The following is a 20,518-nucleotide window of genomic DNA, read 5'->3' as shown; positions in this document are numbered from 1 at the left end:
TTTTAAGAAACCTTTAAAGAACCAGCAACAATCCTGTGGGGCAGAAAATAAATCACTGGTTTGGGAGCTCAACTTTGACAACTCTGCCTGGGAAGGAAAAGAATTATAGTCACCTGTCCTCGATTTCCTGACCCTGCAAATATCAGCAACCTCTGAAGTCCAGAATCCTGGCCTAGCCACAGGAGTCACGGGGGCCAAAGGCTGCCCCAAGGCAGGGGCGGAAGCGAAGAAACGGGAAGGAAGCAAACTGGAATGTAGGTCTGCAGCTTGTGAGGATGACATCATCGATAATTTTCTCAAGTGCCACCGGAACTTCATGGCATATGACTGACGGGCGTTTCTGACAAACTACAGGCTCATTATATTCAAGCAGCTTCTTGGGTCCAGAGCTGACAATGACTGGGCTTAAGTATGATTTGTCCTAGAGTACGAGTCAGGCGAACTGATGCCTTCCTTACGACCAGGGCCCACGAATCTGCCTGAAGACAAATAATACTTGGACCTCTGAAACACTTCTAAATGGACAAAGTGCTCTCACAGTGCCTCAGCTTCTCCTTACTGCTTATAGGAAGAGACTTGACATGTAAAGATAATTTCAGAAAACGACCCCCGTCTCCAATGCATCAGTACAGCTTCCTTTAAGTTAGGGGTGTCGAACTCAATCAGAGAAGGGGCCAAAATCTAAAATCCAGCCTAAATCGCGGGCTGTATGGTTTACTGAACAGTCATAAACTGTCATTGTGATGGAAACGCAGCGGAGTGCAGTGATGACAGCGCGGTGCGGGCCACATTGCAAGGCCTGGCGGGACGGATTTGGCCCGCGGGCCTTGTGTTTGACACATGTGCTTTAAGTGCTCCGTACAGAATCTAAGTCATGGAACGGTTCCAGATCTCTGAGGACACACCAAGCTCAGGAGGCTACATTCAGAGAACACAGATCTGCCCACATCAACTAGCACAGTGGTGGGCAAACTCATTAGTCAACAGAGCCAAAGATCAACAGCACAATGATTAAAATTTCTTTTGAGAGCCGAAAACTGACTTCTGCAGGTGGGCCATGAAGTTTCCATCGCACTGTACGTGCTCGCCCGCACGTGGTATTCTGTGGGAGAGCCACACTCAAGGGGCTTAGGAGCCGCAATGTGGCTCTCGAGCCACAGTTTGCCGGCCACTGAGAACTAGCACAATGGCCAAAACAACGTTCCTCTGTCACAAGAATAGCCTGTGCTTTGTACACAATAGGGTGGCACAGGGGTGCCTCGATAACACTGCTACATCGGAAGGGCAGCATCCGATTTACACACGATGATCACCCTTGATTGGGCACTCTCCAGAGGCAACAAACAAAATAAAACACGAATCTTAGTCCTACAATTCTAGTGGTAGGATTCATCCTTTGGGAAACACCTACGTGGTTCCTCTAGGAAGATAACTAAGTTACAGGGGACAAAACGCACCCTCGTTTTCCCCTCCGTGATCGCAAAGACTCTCCCCAAAGGGGTTTTTGTGGGTTTTTCAAGAAAGAAAACACACACACACACACACACACACACACACACAAAAGGCAACCTACTGCTTTTATATGTGATCCCGTCTTCCTAAGACACAGTTCTCCCAATCTCATTATCTTTTGTCCCTCTCTGCTTTACTGTGAAAGTGGAGGAATAATGGGGTCCTTATCTTTATAGCCATTTACTACCTTATTTATGTATTTATGATACTTCGCTGCCTTCTGGCCCAAGTCTAACTGGGTCAGGAACAAAGTGCCACACAAATCACCAGCCTGGAATAAGAGGAGACAAGTTAAAACCTCCCAGGATGCATCTGTACACACTTGGGCTCCCTGAGTCTGTAGAGAGCTTGGTATTTCAAAGGTCAGTCTTGGGTCTCTCCGCTTTGATGACTAATGTTAAATTGTTTGACTCGTTACAAAAATATTTAGCTGTCCTTATTTACATATTTCCATCCACAGCGCACACAGTAGGCACATATTTGTTGAACAGAATCCCTAGATGGATGAGAAATCAGGAAGAAGACCCCAAGACCTCTTTCCAACACATTATCTCAAGAGATGAGGGAAGGTAGAAGCACGCCCTAATTGGTAGATGGTTCTGGGCTTGCATTCCTTTCTGACTTCAAACTATTCATCTGTTTAGAAAATAAAAAGAGAACACATCACACAGTGTCAACCACACAATGAGGAAATTCCAGGATCACTAAGAAAACACCATTATCCTAAGGCGCGTGTATACACACACACACACACACTTTACCACTGGTTTCCACACAGGAGTGACTTCAAGAACTTTTGTCTCCCCACCCACTGCATAACCCTCCAGAAAAAGGCAAAGGCAGAATTCAGAATTTAGAATCGAAGGTTCCATATCTTGGACTCCTATCTACCCCGCGGGAGAAGTAAGCCAAAGACTATGTTGGCCCAGAGACACCAGGCAATATTTTTAGAATACTTAAAAGAACACTGCTGGAAAATGGGCATCAGCACTTTAGTGCTTATAGACCATCATTATCTCTTCCATAAAGAGAAACCCTGGCTGTGATTGGCAAAAGTATTGTTTCTGCATTTTTTTTAACCTTACTTGTATATATATCAGTCAATTTCTCTTCCTTCCAATTACCATGCATCCTGCTACCTCTCTCACTTACACTCAGTCTCTCAAAATTTCCCCAATGGCCTGGGAACTACTGGGGGCGGGGGTCAGGGGGGCGGGCTGGCAGGGCGTGTCCCAGGTTGGCTTGTTCTGTACCTAAAGGGCACCCAACTCCCCAGACCCCTTTTGGGGCCCGCAGGGAGGGAAGCCTGCCTAGAGGTCCCATGTTCTGATGTGTCTTTCTGCTCGCTTGTCTGGCAAGGTCACAGGCTCCCTCCGGCTCGTGGCTCTGTCAACAAGACTTATTCTCTCTGTAAGGCCAACGGGTCCCCTCCTCCCTGGCCCTTTGGGATCCCTCCCGGCCCAGCACTTTGCGGGTGCGGGCCACCCCCGGCGGCGCGGGCAGGGTTCCCCGGGCTCACCTGACCACGTTGGGGTGCTCGAAGGTCTCCAGGTGCCTCAGCACCGCCACCTCGCGGATGGTGGAGAGCGGCATGCCCTCCTCGCCCGTCTGCACCCGCACGCGCTTCAGCGCCACGAAACGGCCTCCGTTCTTGAGGTCCCGGGCCTTGAACACCTTCCCGTAGGCGCCCTCCCCGATTTCCGCCACGCACTCGTACTGCTGGTCCGCGCGGCTCAGCCCGTCCTTCTCCATGCCGCCCGCGCGCCGCGCCGCTGCAGCGCGCTCCGCCGGTTCGCGACCGCCGCTCGCCCTCTCCGGGACCCCCGGCCGGCTGCCCGGCGCCCCGGGGCCGGCTCTGGCTCCCCCTCACCCGGAGCGCTCGGGCTCCGGCGGCCGGCGGGGCTGGATCGAGCGACCTCCCCGCTGGCGGGCGGACGCGACACTTGGTGCTGCCGCCGCGAAACTCCGCCTGCCGCCGGGGCGCAGAGGAGCCGGCCGATCCCTCCTCTCCCTCCTCCCCGAAGCGCGCTCCGCCGCCGTTACAGACGCCGGGCCGTGCACATAGTCTCCGCCGGGGCACGTCTCCGTCCGCGATCGATCCACCTAAAAGGAGAGATGGGGGGATATGAGGAAAGCGCAGTCAGACACCCCGAGCTCCGTCCTCCGGGTTCCTGCAGGCTCCTCTCCTCCTTCTCCTCCTCCTGCACCAAGCCCCCGTCGCTACCCTCCGCGCGCTCCTGCCTTCTCCCCCGGACCCATGAATCTGCCTGGCGGGTTCTTCCGAGAGAAAAGCCAAGTTACTTTTCTTTCCCCGGAGGGCCGGGCCGGCGCGGCGCGGGGAGGCAGGGGCCCCTCGGGGACGAGCGCGGCGCGGGGCGCAGGAGCGGGCGGGGGCGTGCCGGGCCCCGAGTGTGCCGGGAGCGGGGAGGCCCCGGGGCGTCAATGTCACGGCTTCTATGTATCCCCGGATCGTGGTGGTGTGTGGCTCCCCGCCCAGGGACGCGCGGGGAGAGGGGCCCCGGGGTGCCGGGGCAGGTTCAGGGGTCGCGCACACGCTGCTGCGGAGGGGCTGTGGGTCCGCCCGCCCGTGTGGGGCCGCGGAGGGTGGGTGGAGGGCTCCCAGGACCCTGTAACTCGATGCTTGGGGGAGTGCTGCGAGAAGGGGTGGTCAGACATCTGCTCGAAAATTGCTTCCTTTCTTTCTACTTTCAGTTTTTCTTACTAGGAAACATTTTTTAAAAAACGACTTGCATCACAAATGGTCTTTGGGGGTGGGGGTGGGGGTAAAAGGAGTCTGGGGTTGGGAATGGCACTCTTCCTTCGCCAACGCGGGAGGACCTCCCTGGTGGAAACCCATCCGGCTGGCAGAGGTGGGGGTTCCCGCTATTCGCAGGGAAGCGGTGGGAAGTGGGGGAAGGACGGTGGGGTCCTGGGTCGAGGGAGTCGCCCACGGGACTCCCAATGTGGGGAAAGGGTGTTAGTTCGCCACATTTTAGCTCATCTCTTTAAAGAATAACTGGAAGGAGAAAGGTAACACACTGTAACCCGCCCTGAGATGTCCAACCGGTTCCAACACCCGAGGAAAACTCAATTTCCCCAGGAAGAAGGGTGGGGGTGGGGTGCGGGAAGAAAAGGCTGAGCCTCGGGGGGGGGGGGGGCGGTGAGAGAGAGAAGAGGCTCCACTCTCGCGGCGCCGGGGCTCTTCCCGGCTCCCGGGATCGTCTCCGATGTCCGCAGCCGAGGTTTCCATTCCCCTTTAGGCTGAAGGCCTGGTGCCTTCTGCAGCCAGTCGCCCCCGCCCCCATCCCCCCACCCCCCGCAACAAAGTGTAGGGTGGTGTGTGTGTGTGTGTGTGTGTGTGTGTGTGTGTGTGTCGGGGATGGGGGAGGTCACCTCCCCTCGCCATTCATTTTGCAATTCAGTTCCCAGGAAACCTGCCCCCCGCGGCCACGGCAGCCCCGGCGAGAGACTCGCCGCGCCGGCCGCGCGCCCGCGTCCCCGGCCACCTGGGAGTTACCTGCCCCGCAGCGCGGCCGCCGCCTTCCTCCAGGAATGAGCCCCACAAACGGCGCGACCCCCGCTGCGTGCGGGCAGAGGGGACGTCCCGGCCGCGGGGAGGGGGGGGGCCTCTCCCGCTTACACCGCTCCGACTCCTCTAAGAGGGGGGCGGGCGATCCGGGGGGAGCCGAGGAGCCAGCCCCCGCCGCCCGCCGAGGACCCGAGCCAGGCCGAGGGCCACACAGGTAGCGGAGGAGCCGCCGCCGGCAGCGCAGCCAGCCCGCCCGCCCGCCCTCCCGTGTCCCCACCCCCGCAGCCCCATCCCCGCCCCCCAGCCCCATCCCCGCCCTCCCGTGTCCCCACCCCCCCCATCCCCGCCCCCCAGCCCCCTCCCCGCCCCTCCGGCCCGGGCTCCGCGGCGAAGGAAGCGGCGCGGACGTCCCACCCCCGCAGGGAACTGCGCCCACTGCGCCCGCCGCCCCCGCCCCGCACCGCCCGGCCCCGCGGCCCCTCCTCGCTCCCCAGACCGTCGGCTCCGGGAGGGGAGAAACCGGGAGCATCAGCGCCTTCGCCCCCCGCCTCCCCCTCCTCCACTTTTTTTTCTTTTTTCTTTTTCTTTTTCTGTTGTTGTTGTTGCTTTCCCACGCTGGCTGAATGTGACTTGACCCCATTTCAAAAAGTTTGACATCGTGCTTCCACATTTCCGCATTCCTCCGCGACTACAAAGGCTGCAGCCGCCTCCTTCTGCTTTCTGTCTCTGCGCTCCGTCTTCGCACTCAATGAAATCCTCCATGTGCCTCCCTCTCCCCGAGCCCGCCGAGCCGCTCCCGCGAGGGTCGCCGCGGCGCAGCGCCCGGAGGCCGCCCCGGGGCCCCGGCTCCCGCGGGAGCGCACGGCGCGGAGGCGCCCACGTGCGCGCGGGCCGGCGGGCGGGCTGCTCCCCGCGGGGTGTGCGTTTGCAATAACCCGTTAGAGATGTGAAATTCTGAAAAAAGTAAACTGGGAAAAACTAAAGCAAATCTGCCCCGAGTCCACGCGGGGCTCCAAAGCCTGGGCGCTGGGCAGCCTGCAGGCGCCCCCCCCCCACCCCGGGCGCGCACCTCCCCCGCGGGGGCTGCCGGCGGGGGGCCTGCGCTCGCCGGAGAGGGAAGCTTTCGTGGGAAACCCACTGCGGGGCACGGACACACATTCTCCCGCACAGAGTCCCCCGGAGGCGGGGCATTTCCCACCCTCTACATGTGGGTTCTTGTAGGGCCGTTCTTGAGGAGTTTTAAATTCCGTTTACAAACCCTGCACCAGGGGTGTCGGTGCTTGTGCGCACGGCTGTGTGGGAGCGGGCACCGGGTTTCGGGTTGGGTGTCCCTAAGTGTGCGATGTCCTCCTTTCCAGTCCGATTGGGAGAGAGAGACTCCTCTAGCTCCCCCAAACGGGACCCCGTAATTACCCCGCCCCGGTGCTCGAAGGGTTAATCGAAGAGGATCCCGAGGACATACCCTCCCCACCCCAACAGTCACCCCCCCACACCCTCACTTCCGACCCCTAAGCCACGGGCCCAGACCTCCCCCGGGGGCCCCCTCCCCCTCCCACCCCGCAGCCCACCCACCCGCCCACCCGGGCGCCCAGACCCTCACCTGGGCGACCCGGCCGCGTCCGGCCTGCCGAGGGGCCGCGGTGTCAGGCGCCCTCCGCACGTGTCGGCGGCGGCGCGCGGAGCAGGTAACCGGCCGGAGGAAGGAGTCACCAGCTCGCGGGCGGCGAGGGGGTGGGCACTGCGGCGGAGGCGGGCGGAGGACGGCGGAGGGCGCCGCCCGCCCGCGAGGCTCGCAGGGGGTGGACGGGAGCCGCGGGGCTCCGGCCGGCGCGCGGGGCCCGGGCTGGGGAGGCGGCGCGGGGCTGGGGGCGGGGGCGGGGGCGGGAGGCCGGCGCTGCCCGGACCCACCGGGCGGGCGCGGGGCTGGGGGCTTGCGGCGCGGCGGCCGGCAAGTGTGCAAATGAAAGCCTTCCGGAGCGCCCGGCGGTGCTCCCAGCCTCCCGGCTCCCCAGCTCGGGGCTCCAAGTGGGGGGCGAGGCGAGGGAGTGGGAGGGGGGGGGGAGCGGGGGTTAAATGAAAATTTCCGGCTTGCGCTGCAACGCCAGTGGGAGAATCTTGCGACTGAAAATGAGAAGCGCGAGGGGGACGTGTCGTCGGGAGTCGGCGGGATTTCCACGCCCAGGGTCGCCCCCGGAGTTGGGGTTTGGACAGAGGGAGGAGGGGGTCCCGGCGATCGGAGAGGTAGACGGGTGGGAAAAACACGAAACCATCAACCGTGATTAGGAGGGGCCCGTGGGGATGGTAAAGACCCACACTTTCCAAGAAACTGGGAAATCAGACCGAAAAAAATAATTCTTCTCTATTAAAAAAAAGAAAAGAAAAAGAAAAAAAAGTTTGGCAGGGCGCCTTGCAGAAAAGAAAATACTAATCTGTCCAAGCACTTTTCACTTTCAGCATGAGCTACATTTGTTTTGTTTTCCTTCGCTTCCTTTCCGCCTCACAAAGCCCTATCTTTTCCTTCTGGACAAGAGGGTATGATTTGGAAATTGTCAGGCACTTTTGTGGTTAACGATCCCTTGAAGGGACTGGCCGGTTCACGATTATTAAGTGGTTAGCAAATGCTCAGGGTTCACTAAAGTATTTCTGAGGAGATTAAAAAAACACACACAAAAAACAACTAAAATTCAGTGTACATAATAGAACCTCAAGATAACACACACACACACACACACACACAGGAACGTGAGTCGGGTGGGTGCTCAGTTTGAATGCATTATTGGAATTCTGAAATTTGAAACCTTGTAAAAATGTATCTTTACCTGCTGGGAAAACCTGAATACAATTATTTCAGGTGAAAATGCGATTTTGGCAGAAAAAAAAAAAAAAGACCAGTTTTCAATACTTTCTACCATGGAGTAAAACAAAACTTAAAATAAGTGTGTGTGTGTGTGTGTGTGTGTGTGTGTGTGTGTGTTTAAAGGATTCGGTGGTGTCTAAAATTTGTATTGTAGAAGACTTGAAACCTTTAAAACAAAACTTAAAAATTTATTTATTTCAGTGCTCTATGGAAAATTAAAACCCAGCAAAATTCTGTTTGAAGCAGCAATATTACCTCTATAAACCTTCTGACTTTTTTGAATTAAACCATATTGCTAGATTAAAATTTTACCTTTATAAAATTGATTCTAACAATAGTGTGAAGTAACAGGTTAGGTAAGTGAAAATTGTTGCATTTCCATTAAGTGAATATTTTCAATACATTATAATGATTTTTTCTTAAGCATAAAAGGGAATAATTGTTTTTTTATGCTTAAGATAATTCATAAAATACATTTTTTGTGTTTAGGAGTATTTCTCCTAAAATGAAATACAATTTCTGAACAAAACATATATTTGTAAAGATATTTATAATCTCATATAACTTTTAGACTTAAGAAAACAAATTATTGTATTTTTTATTTATACAAAATATTTATATAAAATATTGGATCACTACAAATAACTAGACTTTAAAGCAGAGACATGAATGTGAAGCCTCCATTTTGATCATTGTTCCAACTTATCAATGTATTTTAAAACAAGATTTACTTGCCTAGTCCTCAACACATTTATGTAATTCAGAAATAACTGTTAATAGACAGTCATAGGAACCAGGAAATAATTGTAAGAATTTATTTGAGTAAATAATTTGTTTTAAAAATATTAAGCTGTAAATGTCTTTAAAATTAACAGAAAAATGTGTTTTCTACAATGCATTGCATTTTTAATTACTGAATTTGACAACAACCTTAGGTGGATTAGAAATGCCATAATTTAGGTTACTAGATTACTTGGTCACTGTAAAAAAATGAAATTTTATTTAATGACATATGTTAATTCTGAGTGTTAACTTTCTTCATGTCACCTAATTTCTCTGACATTGGTAGCTTACCAGTCATTGTTCACTCTCCCTGGTTCACATTAACATCTGGTTGCTTAAAGGTTCAGACCAGGAAGTTTTACAATGGATTTTGTAAAATTAGCAAATGCCAGATTGTTTTTGTTTATGGATAACTTCCTCTCTGGGTAACAGGTTATCATAACAAAATTTGTGCAAAGTTTATAAACTGTGAACCAAATTCCACTCTTTTGTCTAGGAATCTTCGATGAATGAAAACATTACCACTCAAGAATAAATAATTATTTGCACCAATATTTTCACTCTGCATATCAGATTAGTCTAAAGTTACAAATCATTTTATAAGTTTTTAAAAATCAGAACTCATGAATCTGTCTCCAAAATGATGATGTAGCTTCACTGAAATTTTTCTTAGTGTCACAGAAGAGGTGTATTCCATTTGTTTTATATCAAATATTTGTCAATTTTTGTTTCACCAGAATAAAAATTTAAATTCTGGTCTATAATTTATAACCTTGTTTAAGAAATGAATAATTAATTTTAAATTAGTAATTATGTACTATATATCTATTTCTAAATGATCTCTGAATTATATTATCTATTTGAATTTATAAAATACATTTTTTAGAAACTCAGAAATGATCTTCTGCTATAATCTCCTTCACAATAATTTTAATTGGAGGTCCTTGTAAATGTATATTTTTTGTCGATAAACCATTTTTTCTGTGTATTGATTTGATAACTGTGAAATCAGTTATACTTATTTTAAACTGGATTTATATGTGTATGTAAATGTTAACTTTGTTGAGTAATTACCATGAAAATTTTAACAGAAATAGCATAATAAAATTCAGTGCCTTTTAATGCATTCTTCCCCTATTTCCAGGTTTTTCCAAGGTGTTTTCTTGGGTCTTCTTCCCTTAAAATATAATATTGAAAATTTTCTAAATATCCTAGGAAATATCATTTGTACTACCAACATTTTTTGTTGTAAAAGTATGAACTTTAAATGATTTTTTAAAGTTCAATCTTCTCAATAAATTATTTCCCACCAATTTGGAGATGACCTTGGTTTTTCTTTTTCTTTTTGCATGTGATCAGTGCATTGCATTTGAGCAATGAAACTTGAAAAGATTTTGGTATTTGAGGTGAGAGGAAAAAATATATGGGGTAGCAGCTTATAAATTTAATGAGAAAAAACAGACATTATTATGTATTGGAACATTCTGTTTTCATGGAATTGACTGCTCTATAATTATTCTTGGGCAACATGTCAGTACTATGTTCATATTTGTATAAATTATCATCTTTCCTATATTTTTCCCTTTTGATAGGTACTCATATCTTCTTTCTTCCTTTGTGTATGTGTATGTGTATCTGTATGTTCTTGGCACATTGTTGTGACATGTTCGAAACATGTTCTAAACATTCTTTCACCAACTATATTAGAATTCTGAGTAATCAGAAAAATAACTGGAAATACACTTATAAAAGTTGGTGATAGTCACATGGAAATACCTACATTTCTTCTCCATTTGTAGTATCCTGTAACTTTCACTGGTTTCTAACATTTCTTTTTTTAAAGAATAAATACTTGTCCATCTTAACTGCACAGATGGCCTAACAATGTTGCCATAGCTGCCTTTGGTTGAGCTAAAAGGTGTGTACACACTTTTTTTTTGAAGATGAAGCAATAAAAGTACACTGGGGGTGAATGATGATAAAGTGGGATCTGGGAGGTAGAAGGAAGGTCAAAGAAAGGCACCTGGGAAAAACTTATTTTTTTTTACGTATGTTTTTATTAACTTTTAGAGAAAGAGGAAGGGAGAGGGATAGAGATACAGAAACATCAATGGGAGGGAAACATCACCGATTGGCCACCTTCTGCATGCCACCCTCTAGGGATGGAGCTCAAAACCCCAGCATGTGCCCTGACTGGGGAATCAAACCATGACCTTTTGGTTCCTGGGTTGATGCTCAACCACCGAGCCACACTAGCTGGTGGGAAAGACTTCTATGAATGGGCTTCGCAGCAGGTACAGGTAAATAAAGCACATGTTGAGTCCTGGGGCTGAGAGGTCCTCAGTGATCTAGATATGGCATATCCAGACAACCCGATTCTTCCAGAATGAATAGCATTCTGTGTCTATGCTATTGTGCAATAATAATCTGTCTTAATGAATGAGAATGCATAATGTATGTCTCCATGTACATGTGACTATTTTATGTATCATTATGGATTTTTCCCGAAAATAATATACAATGGAATTCTTCCCAGAATTCTTTGAATGCCTAGAACAAAGTATATACTATAGCTCTGTGGATCAAACATTTTACCCTAAGTTAAAGAGAGGGTCCATTTTTAAAACTGTACTATAAATTTGTCCGAAGTTTCCCATAGCTTCCTATACCCAAGTATCTAGCACAGTATTGGCAAGTATTTTATGTCCAATAAACGTTTGTCAATGAGAAAATTGTTTCATGTCTTTTAGTCTGTCTTTGGGACTATTTCTTTCCATCTCCTTAAGGAAGGAAGGTATGTTAGAATAATTTTTCAAATGCAATCCCAGCAAAGAGTGATGGACCAGTGTTCTGATTTCAGACCTCAGAAATGTCCCATCTCTTCCTGCAGTTCCTTTTCTCTCAGCCCTCTTCTCTAAATTCTATCATCCTGCCAAGGCCCTGTTCCTTCTTAAAACCTAGAAGATTCCCTCAGCTGCACAGCATCCTCCTTGCTCTAACTCCTGAGGATATCTGCTTTCTACCTTCCCAAAAGCTTGATGCTCTGCTATGTACTACTACTGTGAGCTCCCCCAAGAGTATCACCATGCCTTACTCCCTGGGGCAGTACTCCAGCCCTCCCCCCACCCTGGGCTGTGCCTTCTGGCCATAGTATGTGATAAAGTGTGACTGAGCCAAGCAGGCACAGAACAGACCAGAATAGTATGACACAACTAGAATAACGTTGAAAAAGCTGAGGATGATGTTCCGCTCCGCTTACACATTTCACCTGCTATTTGTGTGGATTTAGGTTTTCTCTTGTGTTTCATGTATTAGCTATTTAAAAGAAATTGTGTTTAGATGAATTTCTGAATTTGTTGGAAAGACATATTCTCAAATCTTACCTGAAAGAAAACGTGTTTAGGTAATTTTCTCCATTCCCAACCACTGAAATGTCAATTAAACGATTTTTCTTTAAAAAGAGCAAATACTAAACTGGGAAGTACATTAGATCCTATATCACCCAGTCCCTGGAAAGATGGATACTTTAATTTGTCAATATCCTCAATAACTACGTGAATATATCCTAAAAGACCGAATCCTTGATTTCTAAGTCTGGAGATGTTTTGTTCCTAGTTCTTCCTCTCTCAATGATGCTCATGGTACACTCGGGGACAAGTCATTTAAGCTCTCTGACCTTCAGTGTCTATGTCTCTTAAATGGGTTTGCTAATCATTCAGAAAGATGTTATGAAAAATAGTGTATGGAGAAGCAATAAAGAGTTTTACTTTCGAAAGATTGGCAGGTGTAATGGAAGTTGCTGGTCAGAGGACCTGAAATTTAACCCTGAATTTGGCCACAAAACATCTGTGAGACCTTGGGTGACACACGTAAGCTCCTGGGCCTTGCAGTCCTTTTCAGGAAAAGGGATGATTCACCTGAATGATTTGTATCGCTGCTGCAGCTCACAAATACTACTGACCGTCCAGCCGTCTATGCCTGGCGCCGTCATCAGACAACTGTCTTTATAAACACCCTGAATAAGAGGAGTGCCAGAGGATGCGAACTCTGATGTCAGCATCACAGACAGGGGTCTGGATTTCAAGTGTAATTAACATTGGGGTCTCTCCAACTTAACCCTCTGGGTTTTCAAGACTGAACATACTAGTAAATGAGGAATTCTTAAAAAATATTGGGCAAATTCACTAGTGCTTTTATTAGAAACTGGGAGAGAGGAGCCAGATTTTAATTTTTTGGCTGAAACTATGATGAATTGAGTTAACCAACCCTCATTAATAAAATGTGATAAATAAATTACAATAGTACACATGGAGCCAGGATACTTGAGATTCACAGAAACTTTGGGAGATGTGACAGGACTTGAGGCCATTGAAAGCATCAATGGTTGCCAGCCCTTCACGAGTCAGGGAGAAATGGAGGGTTAAAGACAGTATGCTGTGAATCTGAGAGCCTCCAGGAATATTTGAACCCACAAGAGCTGCTGAGCCAAAGCCATTATTAAAATGTATGTAGAGGAACAGGTTGTTGCCTCTGTATTCCCATTTATCACCACATTGATCCAAGTGCATAATTTTAAGATTCTTCCTAGATGTGTAAAGGACAGATGTGGAACCAGATATCCTGGATGGTAAACCTGGATAAACCTACCATGCGACTTTGAACCAGGTTCTTAAAATTTCAGATCCCTAGTTTTCCGCACCTCTGAAGTAGGGATACTGTTATTCACCACAATAGTTTGGTGTGAGAATTAAATAAACACTGTGCATTTTGCACTTAGCAGAAACTTAATAAATGTTAGTACACAATCAATATCCCTTTTGTGAAATCACATTTCCTATTCTTTCTCTTTTTAGGGACGACTAACCCTTTGACTGACACATCCTTTTTTACTGGATACAATATATCCACCCATTACAGGAGTACTAACACCTAAACAGACCACACCTACAATGATGTTGGGCATTGACAAAATCACAACTGTCCCTGGATATATGGGAAGAATGGACCGGAGGGTGGGCCATCTCACCTAAATCCTCTCTTTCCTGTCCAGATCTTATCCCAGACCTGTTCAACCTCCTTAGTGTGTTCTTCACTGTCTTCCTCACTTTCTTCTCCAAGTATCTCTGTTCTTCCTTTCTCCACTGCCTAGGTATGACTGCATTTAGCCCCTTAAGTCTATGCCCATAATTATTGACATGCTTCTTTAAAGTTCTAGGCTCTCTTGTGTCTCTTCTTTCAAGGTCACTAATCTCTTCATGGAGCCTCAACCTTCATGATCTAATTACCTACCCAAGATCCCATCTCCAAATACCACCACATTGGGAATTGGGGTTTCAACACAAACATGGAGTCCATAACTGTTCTGAGGAATAGTCCTTCTACCTGATGTCCTCTTTCTTCACTCTCACTTTCTCAGTAATCTCATCTAGCACCAAGGTTTTAAATATCATTTGCATACCCATTTGGATATCCTTTTTAAATTATATGCATATACTTTAAATATATAAAGTAAACATCCTATATAATAAAGATGTAATATGCAAATGATCAATATGTCATGAAGCGTAATGACTGACTGCATAACAACCAGATCACAGATCAGCAGGAAGGTGGGGCAGCAAGCTACAAGTGGGAGGTGGAGAGCTACAGGAGGGGGTAGGGCAGCAAGCTATGAGGTGCAGGGGGAGGGGGAGCTACAAGAGGGCGGGGCAGCGGGTGGAGAGCTACTTGAGGGTGGCAACAAGCTATTGGCGAGCTATGGGTGCACAGACTCATGCACAGGGCTGCTATAATAGTATGTAATAAAAGCTTAAGCGACCATTGTGGCAGAATGACCAGAACAACTGGTTGTTATGATGCGCACTGAACACCAGGGCCAGATGCTCAATGCAGGAGCTGCCCCCTGGTGGTCAGGGTGCTTCCACAGGGGAGCACTGCTCAGCCAGAGGCTGGGCTCACAGCAGGTGAGTGCAGCTGTGGCGGGAACCTCTCCTGCCTCCGTGGCAGTGCTAAGGAGTAGCAAGCCAAGCAGTAAGGATCAGGGATCAGGCAGGTGGTATGTACGAGAGGGCACAGGCTGAGCTGAGGGACCCATCCCCAGTGCATGAATTTTGTGCACCGGGTCTCTAGTATTTCTATAATAATAAAAGCAAAATATGCTAATTAGACCAAACAGCCAAACGACCTTCTGGACATCATTCCAGATGTACTTCCCCAAAGCTGCCATAGTGGGGGCCAAGGCAGAGGCAGTTAGCAGTGATGAGGCAGGCAGGTGAGCAGTTAGGGGTGATGAGGCAGACAGGCAGTCATTAGGGGCAATCAGGTAGGCAGGTGAGTGGTTAGGGGCTATCAGGCAGGCAGGCAAGTGGTTAGGAGCCAGCGGTCCCAGATTGTGAGAGAGGGTGCAGGCCAGGTTGAGGGACCCTCTCCACCCTCCTGTGCACAAGTTTCATGTACTGGGCCTGATATATATATATATATATATATATATATATATATATATATATATATATATATATTCTGCTTATATGATATTTCTCCATAGATGTCCAATAGACATCTCAATTTTAACACATATAAAACTGAAGTTTTTATTTTCTTCCCCAAACTGCTTTTCCTACACTTTTCTCCATCATACTGAAAACAAATAAGCCAAAACCCCCCACTTTCATCTGATTGCTTAGTCCAAAATCTAGCAACCAAGATTGAGTCCTGTCTCTTTTTCACACCCTATATGCACTCCATCAACAAACCCTGCCAGCCAGCCTTCTAGTCATACCTTGACCACTAGTGTAGCTATCATCATCTGTTACCTGGTCTATTGCAATAGCCTCTTACCTTATCTCCATGCTTTTATCCTTGCTCTCCTGCCTTCTCCACACAGCAATCAAAGTGATCCTTTTACAATTGAAGTTAGATCATATTTCGATTCTCCAGAGTCAAAACCCTCCAACGTCATCCCATTTCTCACAGAATAAAATCAAAACGGTGTATAAGGCCTTACATAATCTTGCCCTACTTGACCATTACTCTGATTCTTCTTGTCACTCTCCTTGCTGTTCCTCAAACCAACCAAGCACATTTCACACCTCTGAGCCTTCCCACTTGCTTCTTCCTCTGGCTAAAATGCTTTTCTCTCATTCATCTGCAAGGCTGCCTTCCTCACTTCTTTCAGGTCTCACTCAAAAGTCCTTAGAGGGCTGTTCTCTAACCACCCCACATGGTGTATCCACTTCAGTCTCTATCCATATTACTTCTTCTTTTTTTTCTTAGCACTCATCACCATCTGACACATTATAGGTTTATTTGTTTAGTGTAAGTTTCTACCCCATGTCCTGAATATAATTTACAAAACCTTTGGTTTATATTTTCTTATATCACTAAAATAATCACTTGGTACATCATGGAGACTGAAGAAATATTTTTTGAATGAATGGCTGAATGAATGAGCTCTCCTATTACCTGTCAGGCTTACCACTAGCAAGTCTTTGGCTGGGTGATAGTTTATTAATGAATAACTATCTATAACATGCATCTCTGTGCATTCCTTTTAATCCTTCTATTTTACACCCAACCAATATTCTGCTAGCAGTGATTCTCAACCTTTCTAATGCTGGACCCTTCAATACAGTTCCTCATGTTGTGGTGACCCCCAACCATAAAATTATTTTCGTTGCTACTTCATAGCTGTAATTTTGCTAGTGTTATGAATCTTAAATATCTGTGTTTTCCGATGGTCTTAGGCAACCCTGCTAGCGGTCCTCAACCTGTGGGTTGCAAACACAGGTTGAGAACCGCTGTTGTAGAGCCTAAGATCATCGGAAAACACCGATATTTACATTATGATTCATAACAGTAGCAAAATTACAGCTAAGAAGAAGCAACGAAAATAATTTTATGGTTAGGGGTCACCACAACATGAGGAACTGTATTAAAGGGTCGTGGCATTAGAAAGGTTGAGAACCACTATGCTAGAGGTTTCTGCTGGGATTGTTCAGAATGGTATTACTTAAGGATAACTAGATTTACACACTATAGATAAAGTTATATCTAACATGACTAAGACTATAAGTCAGTATGTTCAATTAATTGAAATTGTCTCTTATATTTGAATGTGTCTGTAACAAATGTGAATTTTAAAATATTTGTCTCTCCTCCTATAAAGAGTGAAAAGTAGTTTAGAAACCAGAGGTGGCCAGATTCATGTTGTAATCCATTATACTTCTTTCCTACCATCTTATTACTCAAGATTCTTGGGTGCCTGATGATAGCCAGTGAAGGGTAGCATAGAGGCTAAGAGTAGGGGTTATGGAGCCAGGATATGTTGGTTCAAATCCAGGCCCTGCCACATGTTAGCTTGGGGTAAGTTACTTAACTTCAGTGAGTCTCAGTTTCTCTATGTGGGAAGAAATTCTTGGTCTCTGAGGCTAACCTGAAGATATAACAAGTTAATCCATGAAAGCACAGGATTGGCACATAGAGAGTACCTGTTAACTGTGATTATTACTAAAATTCCTCCTGATAAAACAGCTGTTACTTCTTAGAGTTTTACTGTCCTTGTTCAGTAGTCTGCATCCAATCAGTATAACCACCACACCCTTGGAGTCCTTGTTACTAGTGTTATATGCTCAGTCTTCTTTTCCACCTTTCCTTACTTCTACATTTCCTCTCTCACACACTACACAGTCTGTTCTGTGTAGTTCTCTGTCCTCTCTTCCATTCTTCTGCTGTTTCTTCCTACTCTCACTCACAGAGTAAGATTTCTGGATGAAGAAGACCTGCCATGTCTCTAGGAACAGTCCCGTGAAGCACACCTTTCAGAGCTCTCACTTCCTGGGTAGAATTTTGCTCTTTCAAGCAGCCTCTGCTTAGAGATCAGAGGCCCTTCATCAAAGGCAACTGTTTGCTGCTCAAATTGATCAGAAATGCCATCTCAGCACTTTTAGCCCCTCTGGCTTATACCAGCAACATCCAGTGCATTAGAAAACATTGACTTGTCTTATCAACAATTGTGGGCTAACAAAAAACAATCCACCAGAACCTATTGTATTGCTTGTTGCTCTCATGGGGCACCAATGAAACAATGTGGTTGCTTGGCTGCCTAATAAAATTCGGTTCCAATAATGATGAGAATGAAGGAAGGAATGAAGATACATTCAGCGGAAACCTTTTTTTCCCCTTTCTTCCATTAGATTAGGAACTTCTTGAGTGAAGGGACCATTCCTGCAGGATTAATTTTTAGTGTAAGGACCAGTGTCCAGCTTAGTGCCTTACTCATGATACCTGATCAGTAAATAAACATCCCCTGAATTTTTGCTTTCCAAGAATTAGATAAACATAGAAAAAAACAAAACAAAACAAACAAAAAAACAAAACCCAAACAAACTAAAGTTTTTTGAGTATACAAAGACTAAGTAAATAAAATCATGAATAAGAGCAGTGCTTTATGTGATTGTCATTTAGATAGCTTTGTAAAACATAAAATTCTAAGCACTGAACTGTCACACTGATAAAAAACAAACAAACAAACAAACAAAAACAAAAAAACACACACAAATCTCTACAGTCCTCTGTGGCAATTATTACTATGAAATATAGTGATATGGAAATATATCTCAATTCCCTTTATTACTTGCAAAACTCCTTGGGGAACTAGGAGCTTTGCAACTATTGTTCCATACACATCATATATGTCCAATATCAGTGTGCTGACTAAATTAATGATTATTAAATGGTTGACATACTTCCATTCACTCAGAATGTTTGAAAAGATTTTATATAATTGAATGGTCTTAGTAAGTAAAAGTTACCATTTATGTGATCTACATGGGATGACATTATAATATAAAATTAAAAAATCAAAATTAAATTAAACCTAATGTTATTTTTATGATTTCCAATCAAGATGGTCAGGATGGTGGAGTAGCTTTATTGAGGTATAATTTACAAATAAAAATTGCATATTTTATGGAAAAACAAAAGGCACTTCAAGATATTTAAGTTACCAAATTAGGAGAAACAAACTGGCCTCCTAAAAATATATATAACTTCATCTTTTGTTTTTGTCTACTAGTTCTTTACTATGCCTTTAAAAGAAATATGCTTTTTCAAGTTGTCTAGTTGTATGGATTATGAATAAAATGCAATTTTATATTTTGGTTTGAAAGATTTAAGAAGGGTAAAGTCCCTCAAAAAGATAATATAACACTGAACCAAAGTGATTTAAATTATTGCATTTAAAATTTTCTTTAATAAATTTGCATCTTGAAATATTGCATTTTTAGATCAATATGGTTTGCACATCTCTGTTGCTTGAGCAGGAGGAAATCATCATAATGAAAAGAGTTATTGAAAATTGTCCATGTTGTGTAATTCCCAGAATAAATGGGCCGAGTAGCAAATATTTGTTGTGAACTGTTTTATACCAAAATGTGCATTATTAAACCCATTTGTTGAACACATTGAAGATCGAATATCTTCCCAGCCCGACACTGGAAAATGTTTATTTGCCATTCCTCTCTTTACTCTGCTCAGATCTGGTTAGATATTGTTTCTGGGTTTTCTGGAATCCATTCCCACTAGATGGAAAAAATCATAGATGAAGAAAACAGAATTTACAATTTATAAACACATTTTAAACAAGATCGTAAGAAATTTAAAATAGTATACATAATAGAAACAGCATGTGGGAAAGCATAGAGAATGACATGGTGGATGACTATTTTTTTACACTATCATAAAGATCCTGTGCATCTGAAGAACACAAAAAAGCACATTAGTCATTAAGCTGTAATAGCTTGAGTGTAGCTAAAAGAATGCTCATGTTCAGGATGGTTTTGGGGTGATGTTATGTGCCTTTGATTTTACAAGTATGTTACTTTATGTATACTGTGTGTTTTTATACATTTAACGGTTGTCCTTTAAAATATTATATATATACAGTCAAATTGTTTTCTTTCATTTGGAATATCATATGTGAGCCTGATTGCCTGTTCTAATCACCACCAAAAATAAATAGTTAAAGCCTTTGCCAAAACATCAATGGAACACCCAAACTCTAGAGTTGAAGATAATATCAACAGCTGGAGTGGAGGGAGCAGAAAGCAGTCTCCCTCTTTAAGGATCTGTTTCTTCCTTCTCCAGTAACATTATTGATCTAGAGTGGAATGGGAAGCAGGACACCTAGGTGCAGGTTCATTCGCTTACTCATTCATTCAATAAATATCTATTGAGTGCCTACCAACTTGGTACTAAGCATGGGGGCATTTTATAAGAAGTGGATAATGTGGTATTGCGATTTCTGGAGAGATCTCAAAGTTTAAAATGTAGAATTGAAAGTCATAAATGGTGGTAAAAGTGCCATTGAAGCAGATGGAAATTGAGGGAGTTAAGTGGAGAGACAGGTGTTACGTTGAGATGTGAATGGGGATATGAGACCAAGTTATATTCTGTTGCTTCAGGCAGTCTTGGCCGTGAAAGCTGCAGGAGAGATTTCAGGTACATTGGTGAGAATTACCAGTGTGCAGCTGTTGGGGAGAATGTGCTTAGCCATGAGTGTGGCTGTCAGTCCCGGCACAGTGGGAATGAACATGAGTATATTAGAGTGAGCCAGAGCACTCTAGGGTTTTCTCCTGCAACACTCTTGGGTGTAAACAGAAAAATGGGACAGTGTGTATATTGTGAGTTTGCCCACTGACGTGGTGGATCGCAAGAAGGTGATGGGAGCCTCAGTGTTTGAGAGGGCAATAATGGCTGAGAAGAGTTCATGAATAGATGAAACTATGCAGGATTTAGTGTTTATTGTACTTGGTGAACAGAAAACACAGATGGGCATGGGA

At 45.5% G+C, this 20,518-nt stretch overlaps 1 protein-coding gene across 1 annotated transcript in view; it reads right to left on the bottom strand.

The window, feature by feature from the left end:
• The window catches only part of CDK6 (cyclin dependent kinase 6), a 202,987-nt gene extending 199,604 nt beyond the window's left edge, over nt 1-3,383 (bottom strand). Inside the window, exon 1 of the mRNA XM_036429434.2 lies at nt 3,032-3,383. Within this exon, the coding sequence (XP_036285327.1) occupies nt 3,032-3,264 (233 nt within the window). The 5' untranslated portion in view covers nt 3,265-3,383. The remainder of the gene's footprint in view (nt 1-3,031) is intronic.
• Between the last annotated feature and the right edge of the window lie 17,135 nt (nt 3,384-20,518).

The sequence above is a fragment of the Pipistrellus kuhlii genome, unplaced genomic scaffold (genome assembly GCF_014108245.1).
Source record: "Pipistrellus kuhlii isolate mPipKuh1 unplaced genomic scaffold, mPipKuh1.p scaffold_m20_p_10, whole genome shotgun sequence".
Taxonomy (NCBI): Eukaryota; Metazoa; Chordata; class Mammalia; order Chiroptera; family Vespertilionidae; genus Pipistrellus; species Pipistrellus kuhlii.
The sequence above is the reverse complement of the archived record's forward strand: the minus strand, read 5'-3'. Positions and strand labels throughout refer to the sequence as shown.